The sequence below is a fragment of the Scyliorhinus canicula genome, chromosome 11 (genome assembly GCF_902713615.1).
Source record: "Scyliorhinus canicula chromosome 11, sScyCan1.1, whole genome shotgun sequence".
NCBI classification, from domain to species: Eukaryota; Metazoa; Chordata; class Chondrichthyes; order Carcharhiniformes; family Scyliorhinidae; genus Scyliorhinus; species Scyliorhinus canicula.
Window position 1 is genome coordinate 6,406,711 of NC_052156.1, and position 24,388 is coordinate 6,431,098.

The following is a 24,388-nucleotide window of genomic DNA, read 5'->3' on the forward strand; positions in this document are numbered from 1 at the left end:
AGGGCTGGAGGGGTCGGACCTCCAGGGGTATGTGGCAGAAATGCTGGGCTCACTGATGGGGGCAGGGGCCGTCCCTTCGCCCCTGGAATTGGAGGAGGCCTACAGAGTAATGGCCAGGAAGCCAAGAGCAAACGAACCCCCGAGGGCGGTGCTGGTTCGGTTCCAGCGATTCAGTGACCGGGAGAGGGTGCTGAGGTGGGCCAAGAGAGAGAGGAGCAGCAAATGGGAGAACTCGACGGTGAGGATCTTTCAGGACTGGAGTGCGGAGGTGGCAAAGCGGCGGGCCCGGTTCAACCGGACGAAGGCGGTGCTGCATGCCAAAAGAATTAGATTCGGGATGCTGCAGCCAGCGCGCTTGTGGGTGACCTACAAGGACCAGCACCACTATTTCGAGTCCCCGGAGGAGGCGTGGGCCTTTGTCCAGGAAGAAAAGCTGGACTCGAACTAGAACCAGGGGATACGTGGCGGTCGTTGCCGCTCTGGTACTTTAAGCTGGACACGTGGCTTTCTGTTGGTTGGATTTTCACTTGGCCGTATTTTTGGACCCTTTTTGTTCTCTATACCAGTTTTTTCTCTCTTTTTCCTGTTATTTATAATGTTATGGTGGGGGGGGGGGGGAGTGCCGGGGATATGTGTTTCTTGTGGGGTTTTTGGTTGTTTTGTATTTATCGGTGGGAGGTCGGGGACGGGGGTGGAACTGAAGATGGAGGGGCGGGGAGGGGCAGGGCGAAAGCGCGGGCTTTCCTCTGGTTTCCCGCGCACGGGGCAGAGGAGGGAGGGGGGTGGGAGTAAGGGGCGTGGTCAGCAATGGCTCCCTTTCCCGCGCTGGAGCGGGGTCAAGGAGGGGTGGTAAGGGGGGGACGTCCCCCATGCCGGGAGGAGCCGGAGTGTGGCAGGGGCAGCCGGGTCAGCGTAAACCAGCTGACTCACGGAAGTACTATGGAGGGTGCGTCGCGGCTAGGAAGGGTCCTAGCCTGGGGGGGGGGGGGGGGGGGGGGGGGGAGGGGGGAGGGGGGAAGGGGGGGGCCACCGGGTTGCTGCTGAAAAGGCCAGGGAGGAGAAGTTGAGGACTGGAGGGGTGGGGGGGGGGGGGGGGCGCCATCGCCATGGGGAGCGGGTCAGAAAGGGAGGGCTGACTCGGGGCGAACAGGTGACAGGATATGGCTAGTCGGCGGGGGAAAGGGGCGGGCTGCCCTTCGACCCGGCTGATCACTTGGAATGTGAGGGGGCTGAATGGGCCGGTCAAGAGAACGAGAGTAATCTCGCATTTGAAGGGGCTGAAGGCGGATGTAGCAATGCTACAAGAGACCCATTTGAAGGTGGCGGACCAGGTCCGCCTGAGAAGGGGGTGGGTGGGGCAAGTGTTCCACTCAGGACTGGACGCAAAGAACCGAGGGGTGGCGATCCTGGTAGGGAAGAGGGTGTCGTTCGTGGCGGCGGAGGTGGTGGCGGATAAAGAGGGTAGATATGTCATGGTGAAGGGTAGGCTGCAGGGGGAGAAAGTGGTGATGGTTAACGTGTATGCCCCGAACTGGGACGACGCTGGCTCATGAGGCGCCTACTGGGCCTCATTCCGGACCTGGAGGCAGGGGGCCTGATCATGGGGGGGGACTTCAACACAGTGCTGGACCCCGTGTTGGACAGATCGAGTTCAAGGACGAGTAGGAGGCCGGCAGCGGCAGAAGTGTTAAAGGGGTTTATGGAGCAGATGGGAGGGGTGGACCCCTGGAGGTTTGGGAGGCCGAGGGCGAGGGAGTATTCCTTTTTCTCCCATGTCCACAGAGTCTATTCTAGAATTGACTTTTTTGTATTAAGCAGGGGACTGATCCCGAAAGTACGGGAAGTGGAGTACTCGGCCATAGCGGTCTCAGACCACGCGCCACACTGGGTAGATTTGGAAATGGGAGAGGTGCGAGACCAGCGTCCGCTGTGGCGTCTGGATGTGGGGTTGCTGGCGGATGAGGAGGTGTATAAGAGGGTCCGGAAGAGCATTGAGAAATATCTGGACATTAATGACACGGGGGAGGTGCAGGTGGGGATGGTATGGGAGGCCCTGAAGGCGGTGATCCGGGGGGAGCTGATCTCCATACGGGCACATAGGGAAAGGAGGGAGAGACAGGAGAGGGAGAGGCTGGTGGGGGAGCTTCTGGACGTGGATAGGAAATATGCGGAGGCACCAGAGGAGGGGCTGCTGGGGGAACGGCGTAGTTTGCAGGCTAAGTTTGACCTGTTGACCACCAGAAAGGCGGAGACACAGTGGAGAAGGGCGCAGGGCGCGATTTATGAGTATGGGGAGAAGGCGAGTAGGATGCTGGCGCAGCAGCTCCGCAAGAGGGATGCGGCTAGAGAAATTGGGGGAGTGAGGGAGAGGGGTGGGAACATAGTGCAGAAGGGGCCAGAAGTAAATGGGGTTTTCAGAGACTTCTATAAGGAGCTGTATCGGTCAGAGCCGTCGACGAGGGGAGGGGGGATGGAGGGCTTCTTGAACAAACTGAGGTTCCCCAAGGTCCAAGAGGAGCTGGTAGAGGGGCTGGGGGCGCAGATAGGGCTAGAGGAGCTAGTCAAGGGGATTGGGCATATGCAGTCGGGGAAGGCGCCGGGGCCAGACGGGTTCCCGGTGGAATTTTACAAAAAATATGCGGATCTGGTGGGCCCTGTGCTGGTGCGAGCCTTCAACGAGGCATGGGAGGGGGGGGCTCTGCCCCCGACAATGTCGCAGGCACTGATCTCTCTGATCTTGAAGCGGGATAAGGACCCCGTGCAGTGTGGGCCATATAGGCCTATCTCGCTCCTGAATGTGGATGCCAAGCTGCTGGCAAAGATCCTGGCTACCAGGATAGAGGATTGTGTGCCAGGGGTGATACACGAGGACCAGACGGGTTTTGTGAAAGGGCGGCAGCTTAATACGAACGTGCGGAGACTGCTAAACGTCATCATGATGCCGGCAGTGGAGGGGGAGGCGGAGATAGTGGTGGCATTGGACGCGGAGAAAGCATTTGATAGGGTGGAGTGGAAGTACCTGTGGGAGACGCTGGAGCGGTTTGGATTTGGGGAGGGATTTATTAAATGGGTGAAGCTGCTCTATTCGGCCCCGACGGCAAGTGTAGTGACGAATGTTAGGAGATCGGAGTATTTTGGGCTCCACCGGGGGACCAGACAGGGGTGCCCCTTGTCCCCCCTGCTCTTCGCACTGGCAATTGAACCGTTGGCGATGGCACTGAGGGGCTCAGGGGGGTGGAGAGGGCTGACAAGGGGCGGGGAGGAGCACCGGGTATCGCTATACGCGGACGACCTGCTGCTATACGTGGCAGACCCAGAAGGGGGAATGCCGGAGGTGATGGAACTGCTAGCAGAATTCGGGGACTTTTCGGGGTATAAGCTAAACTTGGGTAAGAGTGAGGTATTTGTGATACACCCAGGGGACCAGGAAGAGGGAATCGGGAGACTCCCGTTGAAGAGAGCAGGAAAGAGTTTTAGATATTTAGGGGTGCAGGTGGCAAGGAACTGGGGGACTCTCCACAAGTTGAACTTCTCTAGGCTAGTGGAACAGATGGAGGAGGAATTTAAACGGTGGGACATGGTGCCGCTGTCGCTGGCGGGCAGAGTACAGTCCGTTAAAATGACGGTCCTCCCAAGGTTTCTGTTTTTATTTCAGTGCTTGCCCATCTTCCTCCCTAGGGCCTTCTTCAAAAAGGTGACGAGCAGCATCATGAGCTACGTGTGGGCGCACGGCACCCCAAGGGTGAGGAGGGTCTTCTTGGAGCGGAGTAGGGAGAGTGGAGGGCTGGCATTACCCAACCTTTCGGGGTATTACTGGGCGGCTAATGTGTCGATGGTGCGCAAGTGGATAATGGAAGGGGAGGGGGCAGCTTGGAAACGAATGGAGAGGGTGTCCTGTGGCAACATAAGCCTGGGGGCCCTAGTAACGGCGCCATGGCCGCTCCCTCCCACGAGGTACACCACGAGCCCGGTGGTGGCGGCCACCCTCAAGATCTGGGGGCAGTGGAGGCGACACAGGGGGGAAGTGGGAGGTCTGATGGAGGCACCGTTAAGAGGGAACCATAGATTCATCCCGGGGTACATGGACGGGGGATTTCAGAGCTGGCACAGGGTGGGTATCAGGCAGCTGAAGGATCTGTTTGTAGATGGGAGGTTTGCGAGCCTGAGAGAGCTGGAGGAGAAATTCGGGCTCCCCCCGGGAAACATGTTTAGACATTTGCAGGTGAAGGCATTTGCTAGACGCCAGGTGGAAGGGTTTCCCTTGCTCCCCAGTAGGGGGGCGAGCGATAGGGTGCTCTCGGGAGTCTGGATCGGAGGGGGGAAGATATCGGACATATACAAAGTAATGCAGGAGGCGGAGGAGGCATCAGTAGAGGAGCTGAAAGCCAAGTGGGAGGGGGAGCTGGGAGAGCAGATAGAGGATGGGACATGGGCGGATGCCCTGGAGAGGGTTAATTCTTCCTCCTCGTGTGCGAGGCTTAGCCTCATTCAATTTAAGGTGCTACATAGAGCCCATATGACGGGGACAAGGATGAGTCGGTTCTTTGGGGGTGAGGACAGATGTGTCAGGTGTTCGGGAAGCCCAGCGAACCATGTCCATATGTTTTGGGCATGTCCGGCACTGGAGGAGTTCTGGAAGGGGGTGGCAAGGACGGTGTCGAGGGTGGTGGGATCCAGGGTCAAACCAGGATGGGGACTAGCGATCTTTGGGGTTGGGGTGGAGCCGGGGGTACAGGAGGCGAGAGAGGCCGGAATACTGGCCTTTGCGTCCCTAGTTGCGCGAAGAAGGATACTGATACAGTGGAAGGACGCGAGGCCTCCAAGCGTGGAAACTTGGATTAATGACATGGCAAGCTTTATCCAGTTGGAAAGGGTCAAATTCGCCCTGAGAGGGTCGGTACAAGGGTTCTTTAGGCGGTGGCAGCCTTTCCTCGACTTTTTGGCTCAAAGATAGGGTGCAGAGGTCGCAGCAGCAGCAACCCAGGGGAGGGAGGGGAGGGGGGAGGAGGGGAGGGGGGAGGGGAGGGGGGAGGGGGGGAGGGGGGGGGGAGGGTGGGGGGTGGGGGGGAGGGTGGGGAGGTGGGGGGGAGGAGGGGGGGAGGAGGAGGGTGGGGGGGGGAGGGTGGGGGGGGAGGAGGGGGGGGAGGGGGGGGAGGAGGAGGGGAGGGGGGGAGGAGGGGGAGGAGGGGGGGGAGGAGGGGAGGGGGGGGGGAGGGTGGGGAGGTGGGGGGGAGGAGGAGGGGGGGAGGGTGGGGAGGAGGGGGGGAGGAGGAGGAGGGGGGGAGGAGGGGAGGGGGAGGAGGAGGGGGGGAGGGGGGGAGGGGAGGGGGGGCAACAACGGGTGTGGTGGGTTATTTAAGGTTGTAATGCGGACAAATTTGTTCGCAGTTCATGTTTGATGTTAATTGTTGCTTTGTTGGGTTTGTGGGGGGGGAGGGGGGGAGGGACAGCGCGCGCGGGGGGTCGGGCGGGGTGGGGATATCTGTTAAGAGGGAATCTTGTGTAACAGTCTATGGTTGGGGGGGTAAATATTTTCATGTAAAAAATCTCTTCAATAAAAATTATTTTAAAAAAAAAAAATAACCCTATTTTAGCCTTATTTCTTTTGTTATCATTGCTGCAACAAATCGATCTTTTCTCGCCACCGTAAAACTTTAAAACGTTATGATCCTGGTCCAGTGTCTAAGCCACTTTTGAGAATAGACCAGGCGTGTCTGTAACACTGAGGTCTTCCATTACTACTGCACTGATACCATCCCTTATTACCATATTATATTACCATACCATATTATCAGCGCAACTCTACGTCCTTTCCCTTCTTTTTTGTCCTTCCTAAATATCAAATATTTTGAAATATTTCGTTTGCAGTCTTTGTCACCTTGCAGCCATGTTTCCGTAATGGCGATTATATCATACCCATTGGCTCTTGTCATCTTGGCTAGTCTCCCATGCGGGATCTTGTCAAAAACCTTACTGAAATCCATGTAGGTATCCTGACCTTTCCCAATGCCTCAGAAATCCCTCCTACACCATTTCTCCAGCAACGTATTTAATTGATGAATTCTCCCATTCCTTTGGTCATGAGCATGTGAATCTGGGAGTAATCCTGGGGTTGTTTGCAGTCCTGCTCTACCTGCATGGTTATCTTCAACTGCCTGGTGGTCACCCATTTTCTCTCTTACTGTGCCCTTCCAACCCTGCGGTGTGACCACCGCTCTAAACATGCAATCCATGTGGTCCTCTGCCTCGCAGATGCACAGCAGTGACTCCAACTGGTACTAAAGTTCCCAAACCCAGAGTTCAAGCTCTTGCAGCTGGTAACTTATGTATCAGAGTAACACTATTGGTTGGTATCATGTCACGTGTTATGCTGATATATAACAGGAACACTTCCTACAGATGTGTTTGTCTGGGACACACGATGTGTTCACGACTTCACACATGCAACCGAATATACACAGCTTTCCGCAGAGTTGACCTGCTATTCCGTGACTCGGACCTGTAATCTATATAAGTGTATATATTACACCTAGCATAAGTCGTAACATTACTACACTTGCGTTATCTTTGTTTACTTTATTATTTTATTTCACTTTGACTTGATTTAACTTTACTTCCCTATTGCTAGTGCACCTCACTGACATCCAAGCTCCCCAGCTCCACGTGCAGTCTTGCTCCTTCTCGTGCTCTTTTATCTCCCTGGCTCCTCTCAGCTATGTGGTGCCTCACTCAAGTGGTTATTTCTGATGTGTGAGCCTTAATGATATGTTCACAATAAATGGACCAGGAAGACCAAGTGATCCATCCATATAAATCTATCTAGAAAGATCTTAAAGCTCCCTGCTGCAGCACCCACTTGTTTCTTCAATGCCTCAAACTTTTACCTCCATCTCCAAGACGCAGTGGGCCTCACTGCAAACTCTGTGTTTGAAGCCTCAATAATGCCATCACCTGACAACCCACTCCTAGAAACCATGTTGAGATGGTTTGTATTCCAAGGAACACCCAAGCTGCGATCGGGTAATTCTGTGCGGTGCGACTGTGATCTTCCTGACCCGTGTAGCTCAGTACCACCTGGCATAGAGGGTGGGTGAAGGATGATGATGGTTACCCACGGTGCTGTCAGACATTTGGCCTGAGTATGGGTGCTCAGAGTTTCCCGTTAACCTCCAGACTGAGTACTTTTGACAGGTATGGGTCTTGCCAATTATGCGATCATGTCTGCTAATTCAATTTTCGGACGTTTTGTTGGTCAAGGAAATGGATGGAACAGATCCGAGATTCCTGTGATGTGTTGACACGGCACCATCTAGTGGCACAGCTCTGCTTTTTATAACAAATTCTGTGCCACAAAAACAAAGATTTCTTTGAACTCCAGCAGCGTCAGCATTGAGATGGATTGAGCTACTTGAAATTTTAATCTATATGTAAATTTAATGTAATACAATTAAGTAAATGGAATTACTGGGACTTGACAGCTTTTACATACAATTTATAATTCAATTCATAATCTAAATGGGAAATGGTCTATTTAAATAGCTGTTCTATTACTTTTTTTTTAAAAGAAGAAAAGCTTTTTTCTGCAAGTGACGTGGAAATTCAGGCACGTTGCCAAGTGATCTGCAGCTTTCATCCAGTTAAGGACTGCTCATTAAAATTAGCCTTGCTTTTTCCAGGGGTACGGAAGATATTGTGTCACCTCATGGAATTCCACTTGATCTTTTGGACCGAGTCATGATCATCAGGACAATGTTGTACACACCAGATGAGATGATGCAGGTAGGAACTACTTCTTAGATCTAGATGTGGGACTGGTGGCATCGCCCCCTCCCCCCCCTTCTCCCTCGGACAGTCGCACCTTTATTAAAAGACAAAATATTGTGGGTACGGGAAGCCTGAAATAAAAACAGCAAATGCTGGAAATACTCCGATCAGGTCGTGTCTGAAGAAACAGTTCACGTTTTAGGCTGATGGCCTTTTATCATGATCTGAAACAATAACTTTTGTTTCTCTTTCCACGACGCTGCCTTAGTTGCTGAATATTTCCAGCATTTTCTGTTCTTATTCACCTTTACCTGTTATCAACACTTTCTGTTGGGGCTCGCTGGGCAGGGTTCAACAGCAACAAAATAAAAGACTTGTGTTTATTCAAGGATTTTCACGGCCACCATGCAAACAGCCATTGAATTGCTGTTGAAATGCACTTGCTGTCGTAATTAGGAAATGCGGCGGCTAATTTTACACAGCCAACTCTCCCAAAAGCATTGTGACAATGATTATCTGTTTTCGCGGCATTGGAAAAAGGATAAATTTTTGTCGGGACACAGAGGACAACTCCGCTTTTCAAAACAATACCGCATGAAATCTTTTGCTTCCACCCTGATGTATTTATTAAAATCAGTTAAATTGTCCTGCCTAGATCCTGTCATTCAGCGGCCTGATTTTAGAAACGAAACTGACTTCTCCTTTGAACTCCGCCTTTTCGGCATACTACCTCCCAGTCATCTGCCTCCTTACTCGCTCTCCTCCCTCTGTCCTCGGCTCCTCACTGTGTTTCACCATCTCCAACCTGTTGTATGTTGTATCGAAATTTTGGACGTCCTAAACTTTGAAAAGTAAGCACCTGAAAGCTAAATAAATGAATCCGAGTGCCATAAAGACAGACTGGGAGAGAAGTGGAAGAGTATGGAGATAAAGTAAAGTAGAAGTTGCGGAAGCATTGAGAGAGTGAGAAAGAGTCAAATCGAGTTATGGCAGAAATGTTTGAGAGCGTTGCAGAGACAAGAGTTGAAAGCAATAGGAAGAGATGGAAGAGTGACCCAAACAAATTAGGGACAATGAAAGAAGATGACGTTTTTTCTATTTTTTTTCTCTGGGCGATGTGCTATTTTCCATCATATATTTGTGCAATATGTGGCCTAACCCTATTATAAAAATTGATTCACGAATTCTTCTTGAGTCCTTTGATTTGACGTTTATGTTGATACTTGTCCTCTGTACAAAAATCACACAGCATTTTAGTTTTGTATGATTTTCTTTTATCGTCTCAAGCTGGACCTATCAATAGTGACAGCCCTTTAATCCAACAGTCCTATGGTTCAAAATGTTTGTTCCAGAAGCAAGCAGGTTTTGAGGAAAAAGCTGTGTTGCTTGCACGGGATGATACTTCACAGTTGAAGTAGAGATGGGGTGAACATTTTATAAACTCGCCCTCTACCAAAACCTTAGTGACAGCAGCACTGTGTCTTGTTCAATTTCTTCTGCCCTCTGATATTCCATTGGAATTATATCACCGTTCCTTCATTGTTACTGGATGAAAATCCTGACATTCCCTTCCTAATCGTACGGTGGGCGCACCACATGGACTGCAGCAGTTCAAGAAGACAGCTCACCACCACCCTCAAGGGCAATTAGAGACAGACAATAAAAGCCTTCATCTAGGCAGTGGCACCTACACCCCATTAAAGAATAAATAAAGGGGATCACATGAAATTATTGAATGAAATGAAAATCGCTTATTGTCACGAGTAGGCTTCAATGAAGTTACTGTGAAAAGCCCCTAGTCGCCACATTCCGGCGCCTGTTCGGGGAGGCTGATACGGGAATCGAACCGTGCTGCTGGCCTGCTTGGTCTGCTTTAAAAGCCAGCGATTTAGCCCAGTGAGTTAAATCAGCCCCTTGTTTTAGCTGAACAGGTGCTGAAAATGTTTCAGAAATTGCAGCAGAACATTTTTAGTTGACCGGTCTGCAGTTTGTGTGTATGTTGGATTTTCTTTATTTCAGATTTTCAATTTTTGTCTCCGCTCCAGGAGAGCTCAAACTGACCAGGCGTTTTCATAGGAACAGGCGAAGTGAGATCTGGAAGTAAATTTTGTTGTGTATTCACTGCTTGGCTTTAATGATTAGTAGCTCAGGTCAACAGCAAGAATATAAATTGAGCAAAATTAGCAGGACTGAATGAAACAGTGACTTAGATTCTGGCCTTTGGCCAACGTAAGCAGAGCTCAGCAATGTCCCATTCCGATGGCATGAAAATCTCTGTAGCAGTCCTCTTGTTTAACTGTGTTGAAGCTGACAATTCCAGCAATAAGTTCACAAAATCACTTAAAGCGAAATGGAGAATGGTCTCCCTCCAGTCATAAAAAGGGATTGGATTTGAGACATATTGCTGGGATAGTGTAGAGGGGGCTTGCCTGTGTATCGAATCTCGTGCTGTACTGTCCGGGGAGTGTCTGATGGGGACAGTGTAGAGGGAGCTTTACTCTGTATCTAACCCCGTGATGTACCTGTCCTGGGGGTGTTTGATGGGGACAGTATAGAGGGAGCTTTACTCTGTATCTAACCCCGTGCTGTACCTGTCCTGGGAGTGTTTGATGGGGACAGTATAGAGGGAGCTTTACTCTGTATCTAACCCCGTGCTGTACCTGTCCTTGGAGTGTTTGATGGGCACAGTGTAGAGGGAGCTTTACTCTGTATCTAACCCCGTGCTGTACCTGTCCTGGGAGTGTTTGATGGGGACAGTATAGAGGGAGCTTTACTCTATCTAACCCTGTGCTGTACCTGTCCTGGGGGTGTTTGATGGGGACAGTATGGAGGGAGCTTTATTCTATCTAACCCCGTGCTGTACCTGATTTGAGTGTATCTGTGGCAACCACTGGATTCTCAAAATGGAAAATCTTCTGTTATCCATCATCAATCTCCCTCTCTAATGAAAAAATATATACAAAACAAAGAATATCACAATTGTAATGATTTTAGATTTAATGATTAAAAGGTAAGAAAGCCACATTTGTCCTTATCCTGTATATTCTTGCAGCTAAAATAATTATCTATGGCACTTGTCAATAGTAACAGCTTTATAATGTTCAGCGGCTTGCAAGCGAGAAGAATGCTGACTGTTAATAGCTGGTGTGGAGCTAGTCTGAATCATTGAGCAGCCCAACATCAGCAGCAGAAGTGATAAGGACTTCCTTGATAATGATGCTATGTGTAGCATCATCGAGATAAGTCCAGGAGTGAGGGTTTCATATAATACCAGTTATTTTTCACTCTGGCACTATTGTAAACAAGAAAGTAGCGAAGCGATTACGATAAGCTAAATCAATAAACAACGTTTAGTCGTTTAGAAAGGTGTAGCGTGTTATATAGACCTTTATACAGACATTTAACCAAACATTAGCTGCACAAAAAAAAGATGCAGCGAATACTTGATCTGTGACTGTTTGGTTTCAATGAAACCTACAGTGTCATCTTTTTTTGCTTCTGCTTTATTGTAGACTCGTACATCCTTTCCCCCACCCCTGTTTAGCTTAAAGATAAAACCTGGAAAGAAGGGAAAGTCTATGGCCCCATGCATGAGGTGTCTTGTCAATCACCAGCTCTCAAAAGCAGGAAATCTGACTTTAATGCACACTGCTGCTACACTTGCAGCCAATGGATTGGATTGGATTGGATTTGTTTATTGTCACGTGTACCGAGGTACAGTGAAAAGTATTTTTCTGCAAGCAGCTCAACAGATCATTCAGTACATGGAAGAAAAGGAAATTAAACAAAATTCAAGAAAATACATGAGAATACATGATAGGGCAACACAAGATATACAATGTAACTACATAAGCATTTGCATCGGTTGAAGCATACAGGGTGTAGTGTTAATGAGGTCAGTAAATAAGAGGGTCATTTAGGAGTCTGGTGACAGTGGGGAAGAAGCTGTTTTTGAGTCTGTTCGTGCGTGTTCTCAGACTTCTGAATCTCCTGCCCGATGGAAGAAGTTGGAAAAGTGAGTAAGCCGGGTGGGAGGGATCCTTGATTATGCTGCCCGCTTTCCCCAGCAGCGGGAGGTGTAGATGGAGTCCATGGATGGGAGGCAGGTTCGTGTGATGGAACGGGCGGTACAATGCTGTGCAAAGGAGGAAAATGGGAGGTAGAGATTTTGAGAGAGAAGAGCAAGAGATTGGATGTTGTAGAGGAGGAGGATGTCACCAAGTCGAAAGACAGGTGGGAACGGAGTAAATGAGGGCAGGGTGGGGCAGAAGACCAGGGGGTTTTAGAGGCAATCCATGCTGGAAGGCAGAATGGAGCATGGGTTGAATGGGGCTAAGTGCAGATAAATGAGCTCCATAAAAGAGAACGGTGCTACTTCAAACAAGTAAGAAGTCTTACAACACCAGGTTAAAGTTGGACTTTAACCTGGTGTTGTAAGACTTCTTACTGTGCTCACCCCAGTCCAACGCCGGCATCTCCACATCATGACTTCAAACAAGGACTTCTATTAAAGCGGTTCCCTTACTTTCAATCCACAAATAACGACCTCCATTTGGAATCTTTGACACAAGCACATCTGACGTTTGCCGTAAGTTATTTATTGCACTTTTAATTCATCCATGCACGTTATATTCATCCCTGGTACAAGGATGGGCAGCACTGTAGCACAAGTGGCTAGCACTGTGGCTTCACAGCGCCAGGGTCCCAGGTTCGATTACCCGCTGGGTCACTGTGCGGAGTCTGCACGTTCTCCCTGTGTCTGCAGGGGTTTCCTCCGGGTGCTCCGGTTTCCTCCCACAGTCCAAAGACGTGCAGGTTAGGCCATAATAAATTGCTCTCAGTGACCAAAAGGTTAGATGGGGTTATTGGGTTACGGGGATCGGGTGGAAGTGAGGGCTTAAGTGGGTTGGCGCATAGCCGATGGGCCGAATGGCCTCCTCTGCACTGTATGTACTATGTATGAAATGTTTTTGTCTTTGAACATGTGCAGTGTTGCCCCCATTTGCACAGCTGCATCAAGTGTTAACCCAGTTCGCATCGGAAGGAGAAAACCTATTGAGTAATGGCCGAGTCAGCAAGGTTGCCAAAAGTCTTATGCTACCGATTGCACACCAAAGTACTTTACTGGAAGCCACATCTGAGTAAAGCTAGTTTGAGACGGTCATTTTCTCATTTGCATAAATACAGCCGTCACCAACCAGACTGAGATGGCCTTGCCTCGTGGCTCAATGAGTAAACACCTAGCCTTGTGTAGCTTTAGGTCCTGTAGACCAGAAGGTTTGAATTTCGATCCCTCTCTGTTCCCGAAGTTGGCTGATCACAGGAGGGCTGCAGTTATTGGACTCCAAGGAGAGGAAGCACAGTATTTATATAATGCCTTGCATTTATATAACATGTTGTCAAATCCTCTCAATGTCTCAAAGTGCGTCACTGCACTTGCATTCACTTGCTATGCCAGCATATGTATTTGGCAGTTTTGCAAGTAGAATCTGACAGTCAGTAAATAGGGCAGCACAGATTCTCGGCTTGGGTCACTGTCTGTGTGGTGTCTGTACACTCTCCCCGTGTCTGCGTGGGTTTCCTCCGGGTACTCCGGTTTCCTCCCACAGTCCAAACATGAGCAGGTTAGGTGGATTGGCCATGCTAAATTGCCCTTAGTGTCCAAAAATGTTAGGTGGGGTTACTGGGTTACGGGGATAGGTTGGAAGTGTGGGCTTAAATGGGGTGCTCTTTCCAAGGGCTGGTGCAGACTCGATGGGCTGAATGTCATCCTTGTGCACTGTAAATTCTACGATTCGGCTTTAAATTTGGCCATGCTGCTGCAGAACCACCACCTCTTCAAACAGTACCGTGGGATCTATTAAATCAACCTGAACAGAACAAAATTTTTTTAATGACCTTTTATATTGCACCTTTCGTGACAATAAGACATTCAAAAATGCATTGTAGACATGAAGCGTAGCTGCTCTTGTGATGTAGGAAACACGGCAGCCAATTTCTGCACAGCAAACTGCAAACTTCCTAAAACAGCATTGTGATGCTGACCGGATGATCTGTTTTGAGATATTGCAGGAAAGAAACGGGTGCTCCGGTTTCCTCCCATAGGTCCCGAAAGAACATAGAACACACAGTGCAGAAGGAGGCCATTCAGCCCATCAGGTCTGCACCGACCCACTTAAGCCCTCACTTCCACCCTATCCCTGTAACCCAATAACCCCTCCTACCCTTTTTGGACACCAAGGGCAATTTAGCATGGCCAATCAACCAAACCTGCACGTCTTTGGACTGTGGGAGGAAAGCGGAGCACCTGGAGGAAACCCACGCAGACAAGGGGAGAACGTGCAGACTCCACACAGACAGTGGCCCAGCGGAGAATCGAACCTGGGACCCTGGAGCTGTGAAGCCACAGTGCTAATCACTATGCTACCCAGAAAGACATGCTGTTCGGTGAATTGGGCATTCTGAATTCTCCCTCAGTGTACCTGAACAGGCGCCGGAATGTGGCAACTAGGGGATTTTCACAGTAATTTCATTGCAGTGTTAATGCAAGCCTACTTGTGACACTAAAGATTATTATTATTAACCACTGTGCCGCCTCTACTAATTTGTCAACTTGACCACCATGCTGGTTTGTGAATTTAAGTCCAATGAATAAAATCCATAATGGTGATCATGAAGCTTTTGGGTTGTTGTAAAATCCGATCTGGTTCACTGATGTCCTTTCGGAGAAGAAATCTGTCTGTACCCAGACTGGTCTATGTGTGACTCCACATCCATGTGGTCGACGTTTAACAGCCCTATGAAATGGTCCAGCAAGTCACCAAAGGCTGTTCACCATTTAAGGACATGTAGAGATGGGCAATACATATTGGCCTTGGCAGTAGCACCTACATTCCATGAAGAATCAGTTCTAAAAAGATTAACTGCACAGGAACATCAAAACCCTGCACTAAAATCATTTGCAATGTCTGCAGTTTATTTCTCTGTCAGCCTACAGTATTGATTTCGGATACGTTGAATGCACTATAATTAGCTGTCATACCGGCTATCCCTAATTGAGACTGTGTAATTATAATTGCGTCACTTCGCTTTACTCCCTTCCTTTCCTGAAGTGTTGACTCTCTCAATATTTGTCATCAATAAATGCTTTCTTTCGCAGCCCACATAACCTGAGTTGTTGAGCTATTTAACCATGAATGTCATCGCAACCAAGCCTGATCTTCTGATCCTGTAGTATTGTTACATGTTCACTTTCCAGGACTAGCTTTCTTGTCTCATTAGCCCAGAGACACCCAAGCTAAATGCAACATCCTTGCTGTCTCCCCAGCTGAAATCCACCAACTGTATGAACCACATGATTGAACCTGGGTCCTTCCTGGCCTGTAGGGCTCGGTATCACATTGAAGGGTTGCCCTTCGTCATTAGGTCACTGAATGCACGCACCTCCCTGCTTTTTTTAAATACCTTGTATAGGCTCGGGGCGTTATAAAGTGTGTAGGAGGGAGTGATTGCGTGGTTTTATTTTACTCATTAGGAAATTGAATCAAATTACTTGTGCTTTTCTGTGTTATTTGTGACTTTTGTGCCTTTATCTGTTTTGGTTAGATTGCATTTTCATGATGGTTCCCTGCTCCTATGTTATTCTGCATATATTTCTGTAAGATGTACCGAATATTGTTGGATAACTGTCATTCAGACCTTAAAGCTCGAAATTTGATCTGTGCTGTGTTATCTGGTCGCAGCCAATCCAACATTTGGTCTCAGTAGCCAAAATTGGTGAACAGGTGATTGGCTAGAGTTCATGCTGTAATGACCAGTGAAACCCTACTGAAAAATACCTGTGTGTGTCCAGCGAGTGTGGGCAAAATCAGATTTGGCCCTCCCATAATAGAATGGCCTTCCCGCTCTTGTGGAAAGGTACTCCACAAATCAACTTGATATCCTTTTAAATGGGTTTACTCCCTGTTAAGAAATGTTGTTGAGTGAGCATTGGAGTAAATATATGTCACAAGCATCGAGTCCTCAAATCCAGTAATTCTGATGAATGACCATATGAATTGGAGTAAACGGGAGTGTCACACAAGTACAGCAGGGACATTCAGCTCTAATGAGTTAAGCTGCGGCAGAAGAGAACGGAAGGAGTTGTGTATTCGGAGAGCTGGAATACAAGAGGTTCTTCTGTGTAAGACTGTCTTTGCGAATCAAACAGTCAACGTATTTATAGAACCAATGTGTTTCTGTGATTTATCTGTTAGCGAGGAGGCTATAAGTGATGTGCATTATATCAAAGGTCATCGTACTGTGTGTGTGCGTTCCAGCAAGGAGCTGGTGTAAATCAGATGTCTGCCTGTGAGGGATTAGTGAGCGTATGCAGAGGCAAGTGCATTAAGCCAGTACTGTTTAACTTTACACCATAATGCAAGGAAACCATGCTACATTTGTTGAGAGCCACTGTTCACACCTCAGAAAGTTATGTGCAATGCCCAGGCTATCCAGGCTGTGCAGTGCATTTGTGGTTAAAAATTGTAAGTGGCTACAGGAAAGCTAGTCTTGCATTTATCCACCTCCTTTCACAAGCTCTCAATATCCCAAAGTTTCACTTCTGCGATGTAAGATTTAATATAATGTTTAGGGTATGGAAGCATAGTAATTATGTGACTGGACCAATAATCCAGAGACACTAGTTCAAATCCTACCATGACAGCTGGTGAATTTAAACTCAATCGGCGTAAGAAGTTAGACTCCGTAATGGTGATCGTAAAACTACTGGATTGTCCTAAAAACCCAACTGGTTCACTAATGTTCGTTAGGGAAGGAAATCTGCCATCCTTACCTGCCTGGCCTAGACACGACTCTAAACTCATAGCAATGTGGTTGATTTTGAACTGTCCTCTGATTTGGATGAACAAAATACTGTTATATTCAAGAAGGCGGGTCACGTGATTTGAGAATTGGAGCAACTGCGTTTTTGTGACCCCTAGCGCTACTCATCTTTTAATCCTTTTTTTTAATCCTGAAACACAACGTATAATTATTTGTTCCTGGCAAGTATGGCCTGTGCTATGTTTCCGGAAAATCCTGGCTAGATTGATGGAGAGCAGAGTTAAGTCAAAAAAATCGTTGTTTGAGTGAACCAGTCAGAGGAGGCTGGAGTGGGGCCCTTTATTCGAGAGGAATGTTCGTGTACCTGGTCTCCAAGAGGAGCTGGGGACGAATACCCAGCTGAATTTGAGAGCAGGCTGTCATGCTTTCGCAATCTCAGTTTGATGGCTGGGCGTATCGAGTTCAACGGCGAATATTGTATCTGATCTTTGAGGCCTGGGGTTGGTGGGGAGCCATGACCACTGGTCTTGCATAGGCTCGTCTTCGATGTTTATCGAGAAGGGTTGGAGTTCCTCAGGGCAGTGTTCTCGGTCCAACCATCTTCAGGTGCTTCATTAATGACCTCCCTTCCATCGTAAGGTCAGAGGTAGGGATGTTTGCAGATGACTGCACAATGTTCAGCACCATTCGTGATTCCTCAGATACTGAAGCAATTCATGTCCAAATGCAGCAAGGCCTGGTCAATGTCCAGACTTGGACTGACAAGTGGCAAGTTACATTCACGCCACACAAGTGCCGTGACCTTCTCCTACAAGAGAGAATCTAACCACCGCCCCTTGACATTCAATGGCATTACCATTGCTGAATCCCCCATAATCAGCACCCTAGGGTTACCATTGTTCCGAAACTCAACTGGACTAGCCACATTAATACTGTGGCTACCAGGACAGGCCAAAGACTATGAAGCCAACTGTGAGTAACTCACCTTCTGGAACACCCAACCCCCCCCCCCCCCCCCCCCAAAGCCTGTCCACCATATCAACAAGGCACAAGTCAGGAGTGTAATGGAATGCTCTCCACATGGGCAGCACGCTAGCACCATGGTTAGCACTATTGCTTCACAGCATCAGAGTCCCGGGTTCAATTCCCAGCTTGGGTCACTGTCTGTGTGGAGTCTGAACGTTCGCCCCATGTCTGCGTGGGTTTCCTCCGGGTGGTCCGGTTTCCTCTCTCTGTCCCGAAAGACGTGCTGTTTGGTAAATCGGACATTCTGAATTCTCCTTCTGTGTACCTGAACAGGCGCCGGAATGTGGCGACTAGGGGCTTTTCACAGTAACTTCATTGCAGTGTTAATGTAAACCTACTTGTGACGATAAAGATTATTCCAATAAAGATTATTATTACTGCCCCCCTTCATACATGAGTGTGCATTGCCAAGCATTGTATTGAGGGCAGTATCCTAATGTTTTCCTTTGGTGCTGTTTCTTCTTGGACTGGCTGTCTTGGGAGGTTTTGAATGTGCAGCTTTCCCCATTTTTGTCCTCTGGTGGGGGTCCGTGTCGTGGTGCCGTGTGCTCATGGCTATATCCTGTTGTCCTGAGGTCCTCTGCTCTTGGTATATTTTGATACAGTCCGTGTGAAGGGAGATACCGACCATGATGATCGCAAACGGAACCAAATGTATGAATATTTGCTGCTCTTCTCTGTTTAAATGTGTGGACTGATGATCTGTGCTGGATTTTGTGGGATTGTTACACCTTGTGGTTATATATAAAATATCCTCTTAGAACAAAGGTCTTCGAGGATTTTTTTCCTGTATTTTCTTTCACTGTTTTGGAGTTAAAGAATAGTTGATTGGCTCCTGCAAAGGTGTATCTGAGAAAAAGCCGTCATAATGTGTTATTGGTGCCTCTGGTATTATTGAAGTTGGGGGGAGATATATTTTGGTGCCCACTCAAACATGGCAGGAACATTTTAGCCTATATTTTCATTGTATGAGCATTCGCTACATGTGAAGGTGTGCACCTTTTTATCATGTTTCCATGGCTTTAGCCTCTTCTCCATTCTCTAGTTTATCCGTGGTACGTACGGAGGCACACGGTTTAATGATTAAACTGAACCAACTGTGTTATTGTTCTCCTGTCGTTTTCTGCATTCACGTCTGCTGAGGCACTTATGCTGTGTTGTACTAATCCTGAGGATTTGTTGCATTATTTGTAAAAATGAAATACTCTCAATAAAAAATGTATAGACAAACAAAAGTGGTGCATCCTCACCTTGGGGCAATTGGGGATGGGCAATGTCTAACTGGTGCTCACAACCCATGAATGAATAAATCATAATGTAGCAGCCAGTTTGCTTACAGCAGAGTGCTACAGACAGCAATGAGAAAATGACCATATCACCTTTTTAAGTGATGATGTTTGATATTGACTGTACACCGAGGACAGAGAGGAAAGAAATAGCCTCAAGGTGTACAACTCTGTCAAGGCCACACGTGTGAGCTGTGATGGATGAGGAGTGAGCCTGCCGTGCAACACTGGGTGTGGAGAAGGAGAACCCCAAATCTGTTGTCATTTTGTAAACTGTTCTTTCCAATGAGCTGAAGATAGATGGCAATCACACAGTGGGTATTTGGGGCGTAAACTGCTACAAGGTGGCATCTGCAGACTTGAATAAAAACACATGCTCGTTTACTTGGTGTCATTCCTCTCATTTTTGGGATGCTATGGGGCTATAAATGCCGACAGCAGCTCCACGCTGCCAAGCACCTATTCAAGATGGTGGGCCAGTACCTGCTGCCTGTCTATTGAGGGCTTAAACCTATGTTCACCAGGTTACTAACAGGTTGCAGGGGCATTGCTTTGACATTCAACAGCAAATATTGTCGAGAGGGAAACTTATGGCACTGTGACATTGAACACCTCCTCCCCAATCCTCCACCATCATCCCCCACAGCTTGATGCATGATTATATTCGGTGCAGAGAGGGTATACAGGTCAGGAACGTCCCAAGCTACATCCAGTTTCAACACCAACAGCAAAGATGAAGATAAAAATTAACCCGGCTCTCATCACTGCTGGAAAATGCATGTTAGATGTCTATTGGGTGTGATGCCTCCTGCAGCCAAATAGCATGCCAGCGCATTGGCCAGAGATGATGAATGTCCAGTTGGGTGTCACCACATCCCGGCTCCTGTTCGGGTACACCGAGGGATAATTCCGAATGTCCAATTCACCTAAAAAAGCACGTCTTTGAGGATTTGTGGGAGGAAACTGGAGCACCCGGAGGAAACCCACGCAGACACTGGGAGAACGTTCGCACAGATAGTGACCAGAGCCGGGAATCGAACCTGCGACCCTGGAGCTGTGAAGCAACAGTGCTAACCACTGTGCTACCGTGCTGCCCATGAGTAAAAAGTATTTTGGATTTGTTTGACGACTTAAACAACCCAGAATTATCTAAATATAGATTTCTATCTGCGACAGTCCCACAGTTTTCGCAATATAACGTGCACGTTCAGGCAAATCCATTTTTTTTGTTTCAATTTAAATACTCCAGTCCCACTCTTTTATCTGCAGACCTGGAGAAACTGTTAGCCTTTGACCTAAATAATCATCTGGTGGTGAACGGGCCATTAATTTATACTGACAGAAGGATCAATTGCACTGACAGTTATAGGATCTGTTGTTCACTTTTCTTAATCCTCCTCTCTCCCTGCTCGGCAGATAATCAAGATTCGAGCACAGACAGAAGGCATCAGCATCAGTGAGGATGCCTTGCTTCACCTGGGGGAAATCGGCACTAAGACAACACTGCGGTGAGTACCCATTTCTGCTTTGTTAAGGAATAATGACTCTTGTCCAGACCTTGATAATGTCATTTGCTTCTTTTTTTCCCTTTTGACCCCTGCGAGCAGGAATGATTTGCTGCTCTCCCTACGATGACGCTTTCAGGAGCCCGAGACAAGGGTTTTAAATCATCCTCTACCTGCAGCCAAAGTACTCTTCACTGGCGGTATTTAATTTTAGCCAGCGCTGTAGAATAACCGTTTCAGTAATAGCTATTGGTTTTAGCTTGTCACAGGAAGATGAATGGTGCTGTAGGTAGGGGCCCTTGGGATTTGACACAAAAGGTTTCTGTTTTTCAAAAAAAAAAAGCTCCTCAAAAACAAAGGCCGTTAATGAAACCTACCTGGCTTAGATATACGCAATCCAGAGTTTTTTGTGCATTATGAAGGTTTTTAAACTCAGATATTTTCACAGAAGCACAGAGCACAAACGAGAGCTCTTCAGTTATTGCCTTGGGCATTGAAAATTCAACATACTTTTATTACCATCTTTTGAGTGCTGGGAGCAGGATTTGACCATTCAGCCCTTCAAACCTGCTTTTTAAAAAATTTATTGGATGTGGGTATCGCTGGCCAGGCCAGCATTTATTGCCCACCCTTCATTCCCCTCGAGAAGGTGGTGGTGAGGTGGTGTAGCTACACTCATGGTGCTGTTAGGGAGGGAGTTCTAGGATTTTGGCCCAGTAACAGAAGCAACGGCTGATATATTTCCAAGTCAGGGTGGTGTGTGACTTGGAGGGGAACCTCCAGGTGGTGGGGTTCCCACGTATCTGCTGCCCTTGTCCTTCTAGATGGTCGTGATCGTGAGTTTGGAAGGTGCTGCCCAAGTAGCCTTGATGAATGTCTGCCATGCATCTTGTAGATGGTACACACGGCAGCTACTGTGTTGGAGGGTTTGAATGTTTGTGGAAGAGGTGCCAATCAAGCAGGGCTCCTTTGTCCTGGATGGTGTTGAGCTTCTTATGTCATGGGAGCTGCACTCATCCAGGCATGGAGAGTATTCCATCACACTCCTGAGGTGAATTACTCGCCAGAGAATTTCCAGCCTCTGACCGGCCACTGGATTTATATGGCCAGTCTAGTTCAGTTTCTGGTCAATGGTAACCCCGAGGATATTAAAAGTCCACCATTGAATAAGATAATAGCTGACCTCAGCTCCCAGCTTTCCATACTATTTTCATGTCTCTTGATTCCCTTAGTTTTGAAAAAATCTGTTGACCGCTGCCTTGGATACATTCGACCACTGAGCAGCCACAGGCTTCTAGGGTAGAGAATTCCAACATTTCCACCCTTTTGAGTGAAAAAATTTCTCCTCATCTCAGTCTTAAATAATAAAGCCCGTATTCTGATATTTTGACCCCAGTTCTAGATTCTCCAGCCAAGGGAAATTAACTCCCAGAGAGTTGGGGGGGGGGGGGGGGGGGGTTATTTCCTTGGGTACAGAAGATTTAGGGCTGGTATATTCGAATATAAAAGTAAGGATATAATGTTAGAATTGTATAAAACACTGGTTAGGCCACAACTGGAGTATTGTGTGCAGTTCTGGTCACCACATTAATAGGAAGAACGTTATTGCTCTGGAGAGAGGGCAGAGGAGGTTTCCAAGAATGTTGCCAGGGCTGGAAAAGTGTGGCTATGAGGGGGGTTGGATAGGTTGGGGTTATTTTCCTTGGCACAAAGAAGGCTGAGGGGTGACTTAATTGAGGTGTACAAAATTAGGTGGGGCAGAGATAGTGGACAGGATAATATTGTTTCCTCCAGTGGAGAATTCTAGAACTAGGGGACGTAGATTCAAGATAAGTGGCAGAAGGTGTCGAGGGGGCAGGAGGAAAAACTTTTTTACGCAGAGGGTAGGGGGAGTCTGGAATTCTCTGCCCGAATTGGTGGTGGAAGCAGAGACCCTAAAAGGGACCTGGATCTGCACCTTCAGTGCTCAAAGCTACAAGGCTATGGACCAGGTGCAGGTAGGTGGGATTAGAAAGGGCACCTGGGTGTCTTCAGGCTGGCATGGACCAGATGGCCTCCTTCTGTGCTGTAACCTTTCCATGATTCTGTAATTCATGTGATTAAAGCAGTTATTGGGTAGATGGAGATGAGCTTTTACACAAGGTGACCGAGGAGTGCATTCAAAAGCGGATGTCAGAGTTGCCGTGCTGCTCCTGCACATCCTTCAGTAGGTCAGCACATGTTGGAAATTGGGGGTAAAATTGATGATATCCCAAAATACCAAATGTGTGGGCAGCAGTAATGGAACTCTTTGTCTGGGAAAGAACTCCGGCAGCGCCTGAACCCAGATCCAGGAGCCAAATGAAGCATATGGATGGGAACTATTTAGGCAGCTGGGTAGAAGCAGCAGAAAGCCCTGAGAGAGAGAAAAGAATCGATCCCTCTCAAGAGGAAAACCCCAGCAAAAAAAGCAAAACAAAACGGTCAGAACAGCAAAGCTGTGGTTGGGGTAAATGTGCCCTGTTAATTCTGTTTGTAGAACATGCATGCGACTGCATTAGACTATTGAGGGAGGAAGTGACGGGAAGAGCCCACGGAATCTAGTCTCCGAGAGAAATGCCGATCATTTACTTAAAACACCGAAGGGGGGCAAATTGAAGGAAGTGAAGGAACGTGGTGAATAGTTGCCCCAAACCTGCTGGAGGAAGGACGGAAATATCGATACTTTGGAGCCGTGAAGCTATTTGAATGGTGCTGCTGTGAGCACAGCATGGGAACCTGCAGCTTGTGGTGTTACAGGGTCTGATGGATCACGGGTAGCTTCATAATGCCTGATAATTTGGTGGAGATTCAATAATCTCCTTTAAACAGAAATTGAGGGAATATGAGGAAAGAGCCGGGGAGGGAGACTGACTGATTGCTCTTCAAAAGAACTGGTGCTGACCCAGTAGGCCAGATGATTACCTCCTGTTCCAAACTATTCTACAATGTGGGTAAAATCCTATTGAAACACCACTAAGAGACATGCCCATGGTGATAGAATTGAGTTTGTGACATGCATAACAAACTTAGTTGGATGTAGGTAAATAGATTTACCTCAATTACACCCCCCCCTTAAACTCTACAGCCAGAGAAAGGGTTAACTTTCTCTCATTTTGCCTCCCAGTTGATTTTGGGATTATTCTTTTTGCTGGATTCTCCATCACGTGCAGTGCTGCAGACTTGTTCTCCACATGTTTAGCCCAATGTTTGCATTAATTAATTACTTGTACATGTGATAGACAAAAGGAGCAGGAATATATTGAGGTTAATGGCTGTGTGCTTATGGTACAGGTATTCGGTGCAACTCCTGACCCCTGCCAACCTGCTGGCAAAGATCAATGGGAAAGATGGCATCGAGAAGGAGCACGTGGAGGAAATCAATGAACTGTTCTACGACGCCAAGTCGTCCGCTAAGGTTCTTGCTGAACACCAAGAAAAGTACATGAAATGAAAAGCTCGTCACTGAGCTGAATTTAAAACTGAATCCAAAATAAACCAGGGATTGGCGAGCGAAATACACGGGGCTCTGCAGCATCTGAATGGTAACCTTTGTGACGGGGAGTGGCTGTCAGTACAAATTCTCAAAGAAAAATAACATTTATTTGTTCAATAAATAAACTTTTTTTTAAAAATCTGTCCGTGATTCATTTTGCGTTGTGTGCGTGGGAAGTGCGTTGGCCGCTAACCCACTGTGTGTCATAGTGCTGGCCCCACTGTCCCCAGTCTCAACTACACAGTCATGGGTGGCTGTTAATTAGAGGTTAGGCTGAGATATGCCAGTGGGGGAATAGCTCGATCACAGAAAAAGGGAACTCACTCATGACCATCCTTGCGCTGCAGTAACATGCAGTCAGCTCCACAAGCTTAGTCATTTTGATCTATGTACCTGAATACTATTGCCTTACAAAGAAAAATCTTGCGGTCTTGGTCTTTACATCGCGGCTCCAGTTTGCAATAGCAATG

At 47.8% G+C, this 24,388-nt stretch overlaps 1 protein-coding gene across 1 annotated transcript in view; it reads left to right on the forward strand.

Moving 5' to 3' along the window:
- ruvbl1 (RuvB-like AAA ATPase 1) overlaps positions 1–24,059 on the forward strand; it is a 61,308-nt gene extending 37,249 nt beyond the window's left edge. The window contains exons 8-10 of the mRNA XM_038812146.1: positions 7,677–7,779; positions 20,316–20,407; positions 23,717–24,059. Coding sequence (XP_038668074.1) covers positions 7,677–7,779; positions 20,316–20,407; positions 23,717–23,876 — 355 coding nt within the window. The 3' untranslated portion in view covers positions 23,877–24,059. The remainder of the gene's footprint in view (positions 1–7,676; positions 7,780–20,315; positions 20,408–23,716) is intronic.
- Positions 24,060–24,388: the final 329 nt, after the last annotated feature.